The sequence below is a fragment of the Dipodomys merriami genome, unplaced genomic scaffold (assembly GCF_024711535.1).
Source record: "Dipodomys merriami isolate MVZ:Mamm:240054 unplaced genomic scaffold, mDipMer1.0.p SCAF_995, whole genome shotgun sequence".
Classification (NCBI taxonomy): domain Eukaryota; kingdom Metazoa; phylum Chordata; class Mammalia; order Rodentia; family Heteromyidae; genus Dipodomys; species Dipodomys merriami.
In genome coordinates, this window is record NW_027206618.1 from 298,896 (window position 1) to 304,895 (window position 6,000).

The 6,000-nt window shown below is 49.9% G+C and overlaps 1 protein-coding gene across 3 annotated transcripts in view; it reads right to left on the minus strand.

Moving 5' to 3' along the window:
- LOC138822174 (F-box only protein 21) overlaps positions 1–4,577 on the minus strand; it is a 28,479-nt gene extending 23,902 nt beyond the window's left edge. Inside the window, exons 1-3 of one of the 3 annotated variants that reach the window (XM_070014730.1) lie at positions 4,299–4,577; positions 3,279–3,414; positions 31–125 (exon numbers count right to left, since the gene is read on the minus strand). In XM_070014730.1, the coding sequence (XP_069870831.1) occupies positions 31–125; positions 3,279–3,414; positions 4,299–4,537 (470 nt within the window). In that variant the 5' untranslated portion in view covers positions 4,538–4,577. Of the gene's footprint in view, positions 1–30; positions 126–3,278; positions 3,415–3,688; positions 3,801–4,298 lie in introns of those variants that run through there. The other 2 variants (XM_070014732.1, XM_070014733.1) reach the window with 2 other exon arrangements.
- Between the last annotated feature and the right edge of the window lie 1,423 nt (positions 4,578–6,000).

Consider the following 6,000-nt stretch of genomic DNA (forward strand, 5'->3'; position numbering starts at 1 on the left):
AATCCAAATCCTGTGTAAGTTGTGGCTTACCTGCCTTCCATATTTAGGATGCACACCAGCTCATCCTCAAAAAAGATCTCTGGTCCCTCGAGGTTTTCAATATCACTGAAGCCATTACAAGGAACCTATAAGTGAAAGAAAAGCAGAATTAGGAATCTTTCCTGCCCTGGACAACATTCTGGGTCACTCCCACTGCCCCCACACTTTTCCTGCTGAGGGAGGGAGGAAGTGACGTGGAGAGGAATGAGACCATGGGCCCATCGTCTCATTACTGGGTTACCTATAGATCAGTTTTCAAACTCTAGAACTTCTGAAACAGACCATTCAGAAGTGGGATATGAAGAAACACAGCTCCTAAATGAGGTCAAGACCGCCATCTCCCCCAGCTCACAACAGAAAGCCCAGGCAAGGGCTGGGAAGGTGGCTCAGTGGTAGAGTGCTTGCCTTGCATGCATGAGGCCCTGGGTTTGATTCCTCAGCACCACATAAGCAAAAAGAAAAAAGCCGGAAGTGGCGTTGTAGCTCAAGTGGGACAGCGCCCAGGCCCAGAGCTCAGGCCCCACAACCAGAACCAAAAAAAAAAAGAAAGCAAGCCCAGGCAATCTGTGTTGTGTACACTAGGAGTGGAGCCAAACACTAAGGATGCTCAGAGCGGGAGGTCCCCTCCAACCCGCTGGGTGGGCTTGGCCATGCTCTCCAGTTAAAGCTATGACTTTCCCCGTCTGCTATGGTGAAAGGAGCTACAATGTCTCATGCTAACCTGTGTGCATGCCCAGAGCACAGGAAGACATGGATCTTGAGCCACCACAATCACCTACCCAGAGAGCAATCTTAAGTATGTTTCTGTAGCATTCAAAGTCCTTGACACATTTCTAATTAAGTAGTGGTTAGGGGAAAGAGGAGAGGAGGAAAAAAAAAGGCACAACAATCCATCATTGTCAGATAAAGGCACAGATGGTTAAAAATGCACAGAAATCCAGATGGATTAGAAGCAGAGTTTGTAAACTAGTAGACTATCACTAGACTGCATCAGAAGCCTAACACTAGAATACCTAAACACCTGTGGATGCAAAACACACTTAAAACTAGCCACTCAACTGTGGTTTAGCCAGGACATGGTTTCTGTAAAGCGGAACACTGTGCTCTTTCTCACATTAATCAACACTTATATAAATCATTGTACTCAGGGAATATCTGTTCTTATTTCTCCCAGGGGAATGAGTTCAAACTTGTCCAAAGTCCAAATTTTCTCTTTCTTAACCTTCCAAACATCTTTTTTCTTCTTTTTTTTAAGCACTGGGTTTTATTTATTTTTTTGGTCAGTTGTGGGGCTTGAACTCTGAGCTTGGGTGCTGTCCCTGCACTCTTCAGCTCAAGGCGAGTGCTCTACCGCTTAAGCCACAGCGCCACTTCCGGTTTTCTAGTGGTTTATTGGAGATAAGAGTCTCACAGACTTTCCTGCCCATGCTGGCTTTGAACCTCGATCCTCAGATCTCAACCTCCTGAGTAGCTAGGATTATAGGCATGAGCCACCGGTGCCCTGCTATAGCACTGAGTTTTGAACTAAGAACCTTGCATTTATTAGGTATGTGTTCTACCATTTGAGCTATACCTACAGCCCTATTTGCTCTGGTTATTTTTTGAGCTAAGGTCTTGCCTTTTGTCCAGACCGGACTGGACTGGTGTCTTCCTACTTGCACTTCTGTGGCTAGCTAAGTGAGAGGCATGAACCATTACATATAGCTTTTTCCGTTGAGATGGGTTTTCAACAATTTTTGTTGTTGTTGTTGTTGGCTGTGGGGCCTAACTCTGGACCTGGGCACTGTTCCTCAGCTTTTAACTCAAGGCTAGTGTTCTACCACTTGAGCTAGAGCGCCACTTCTGTGGTACTGAAGAATCGAACCCGGGCCTCATGCATGCAAGGCAAGCACTCAACCACTGAGCCACCTTCCCAGCCCATTTTCAAGAACTTTTACACCCAGGCTGGCCTGGAACCACAATCTTCTTCCTGATCTCAGCCTCCCAGGTAGTTAGGATTACAGCTGTGAGCCAGCTTGAAAGTATTTTAAATTTATACGCTTTATTACCTAATAGCAGTCAAAATTAGAAAGTCAGAAGTAACCACAAGTATACTCCAAAAAACCAAAATAGAATAAGATCAACTCTAGCCAGGTACTCGTGACTCACACCTGTAATCCTAGCTACTCAGGAGGCTGAGATCTGAGGATCACAGTTCAAAGCCAGCCAGGAAAGTCTGTGAAACTCTGTGAATTCCAATTAATCACAGAAAAAGCAGGAAGAGGAGTTGTGGTTCAAGTGGTATAGCCCTAGCCTTGAGCAAAAGGAGCCCAGGGACAGTGCCCAGGCCCAGCGTTCAAGCCTCAGGATAGGGGGGTTGGGGAGGGGGGGGGTGGAGATCATCTCTATTTGCTGACCCTCAATCAGAAATACACACATCATCATTATTTTTTTAAAAAGCAAAACTCAAAGCCAGGCATGGTGATGTATACCTGTAATCTCAGCACTTGTGTGGCTGAGGCAGAAGGATCACAAGTTCAAGGAAAGTCTGGACTACACAGTGAGATTCAATCTCAAAATAATAACAGCCAAAAAAGAAAAATCCCTCAGAAACAAAAATTCCCAAACAAAACACGCAACAAACAACTTTCAGGGACAATGAAGAGGAATGAACCCAAGATGTAAGACAATTTTATTTGAGAGAGCAATAATTCTGATTTACAGGTAGCCCCTTAACCCTCTGTTACCTTAAATAATGCAGTTCACTACTGGAGAGAACCTGCAAAGCAGAGGGAAGAACAGACCACATTCATTTCACCAACCATTCTGGGAAAACAACTGCGAGAGATTTACAATGCCCCATCACTGATGATTCCTCAGATCACATGAAGGTTGCCAAAACAAAACAAAACAAAAAAACAACAAAGTTTAACCACTAGAATAGAATACTGCTTATCTGGATTCATTCCTCCGGGCGCAGTATGACCCTCCCTTCTCCCTCCACCCCCATTCTCTCTGGCTTTAGAAAAGTAAAGCTGGCAGGGACAAGTGGCTCCGTGTTGCTGGATGGGAGGGAAAGGACACAATGACTCTCGCAGCCATGTAAGTGAGTAAGGGATTGTGTGAGCAATGAAAAGGGAGATAGTAACCAGAGCTGGATGAGCTAATGCCTACACACACACACACACACACACACACACACTCACACTCACACACCACAATCAGGCAAAAAGCAAAGAGCTCCATCCACAAATCCTTACATGCTCTGAAAAGAACCTCTTCGAGAACGAGGCTACAATCTTCCGGGCTTCTAACCCAGCTTTCTGTCGAACTTTATATTCTTCCAACCAATTGACGTAGTCGGTGGGGCTGTAGTGTTTCATAAGGGAAGGCCACCTACAAGAGAAAACAGCTCCTCTGCTTATCATTTACGCAAAAAACCAAAACAACGACGACTACAACAGCAGCAGCAGCAGCAGCAGCAACAAAAACATGATGGACTGGTGGGAAAAGGGGCCTGACCACGGTTCCCTTCGGATCTCCAAACTCGGGTGTTGTCAAGTGACCTTGGCGTGGCGACACGAAGGCTGTGTCTCCCTCTTCCCCCATCTCTCAAACGAGGGCAGTCCTACCAACAACCCTAATAACGGTGACAATAGTAACGGCTCACCTCGCTGGCGCGCGCTTCCGAAGCGCTGGGCATCACCTCCTTTAATCATACCACGATTAAAAAAAATAAATAAAATAAAAGCTACGTCTCACGATCACCATTCATCCAAGTCGATTCATGAGATAAAGCCAGAAACTGACCAAAAGAGACCGAGGGAGGGAGCGAAGCCCACACCCTCCCCCTTGCCAAGGTCACAGAGGGAGTAACCGAAACGTGCAGCCCGCAGCCCTCCTCCCGCCCGGCCGGCCCGAGGATGCTGCGCCCGCGGGCGCCCCGCCATCGCGGGCTCCCGGTAAACAGCACCGGGGCCGCGAGCAGGGGGGGGTGTGTGAGGGGGGGGGACGCACAAAAGCAAGCGGCGGCCGTGCGGTGGGCGGCAGGCCGGGATCCGCGCCGAGCCCCGGGCCGGGCCCCGCGCGGGGCCTCCGCCGCCTCCGGGGCCCAGCGCCGCCGGCGGCCTCGGGCCTTTGTCTGCGGGCCGCCGCGGGCAGGGGTGCGGGCGCGGCCGGCGCGCGGGGCGCCGCCGCGGGGGCCGCGGGGCCGGCCGCCCTCCGGGGGTCCCCGGCGGGCCGCGGGGCCGGGCGCCGCGCGCGGGGGGCCGCGGGCTCACCTCACCCGGAACTGCTCCTTCCACACCTTGCCGCTGCTCTGGCACACCTCGCGCAGCCGCCGGCAGGTGCTGGACACGCGGCCGATGTCGAGCGCCGTCAGCGAGCCGCTGCACAGGATGTACTCCAGCACCTCTCCCGGCAGGTGCACCAGGCAGCTGAGGCCCGCCACCTCGGGCGCGGCCTCCTCCGCCAGCGCCGGCACCACCTCCATCGCGCTGTCGCCCGCTGCCGCCGCCATCTTGTCCGCGTACCTGACGGCCGTCGTGCGCGGGTGCGCGCGCGCGCACTGGGGCAGCCCAGCGTCCCCGCCCACCAGCACAGGGGCGTGGCTAGGATAGACACGCCCCCTTCAGGCCCCGCCCCCTTGGCCCGGGATTGAAATGACCTTTTCTTGGGAGCTCGGCAGCCTGTGTTTCCTCTGGTCAATACAAAAAGCAGTATCGTATTTTGAAATTAAGGGTGTTTTCTTTTAAGCAAGGGTTTATTTTAGTATCTCAGGGTTAAATTAGGGAGAGTTAGGGAAAGAAAGACATTTCCTGCGCGAAAAGCCGAAAATGGGAGTTAAAGACTCCTTAAAATTAAAGTTTTTAAATCAACAACTTGTGTGTGTTCTCCTGGTCCTCCTGTGCAGTGGTAGGTAGATCCTTGGACCTTCCACCAAACCTCAGGAATTTTCATTCTCCCCAAATTACCGTTGGGTAAATGGAGATTTGGAGGTAAGAAGACTTGTTCAGAGGCTGTGGTCCTAGATTCAAATCCAGCCCTACTTGATTTCTGTTGGACCGTACTCTTACCCCATGTAAACCATTTTCTCGAATGGGTTCTGTGCCAAGCAGTTTACTAGTTTTGTTGTTGTTTGTTCGTTTTTTTTTTGTTTTGTTTTGTTTTTTGCCAGTCCTGGAGCTTGAACTCAGGGCCTGGGCACTGTCCTAGAGCCACTCTGTGCTCAAGGCTCTACCATTTGAGCCACAGCGCCATCTCCGGCTTTTTCTGTTTATATGGTACTGAGGAATCAAACCCAGGGCTTCATGCATGCTAGGCAAACACTACCACTGAGCCACATTCCCAACCTACTAGGTTTTTTAAAAAGATTCTTCAGTCAGGCACTGGTTGATGTTCATGACTATAATCCCAGGTGCTGAGAGCTGAGGATTGTGGTTCAAAGCCAGCCCAAGCAGGAAAGTCCCTGAGACTTATCTCCAATTAATCAATAAAAAGCCAGAAGTGTAGCTGTGGCTCAGGTGGTGAAGCTCCAGCCTTGAGGGAAACAGCTAAGGGACAGCACCCAGGCCCTGAGTTCAAGCCCCATGACCTCCACCACACACACACACACACACACACACACACACACACACATACACACACCCTTTACCTCCCCCCCCAACTCTCTTATCTCAGAACCTTTTGCAGTGGGGTGGGGTGTGATAATAGTTCTAGTCTATGTCCTGCTGTCAGGCACATGGTAGGGAGCCCTCTGACCCCCACCTGCCCCCACTTCTACAAATTGCAACTAAACCTTTCCTCCCAAAGAATTCTCAACAAAACATATTGCACATGACTTCATGGAAAATATTTTTTTTTCTTTTATCCAGTAACTCAAAAGTTCATCTCTACAGAGTAGTTTTAACTTGGCAGGACATTGAAATTTTGAAATCAGAGCTTCCAAATATGCTATAAAGAGCTATGAATTCACGTACAGCA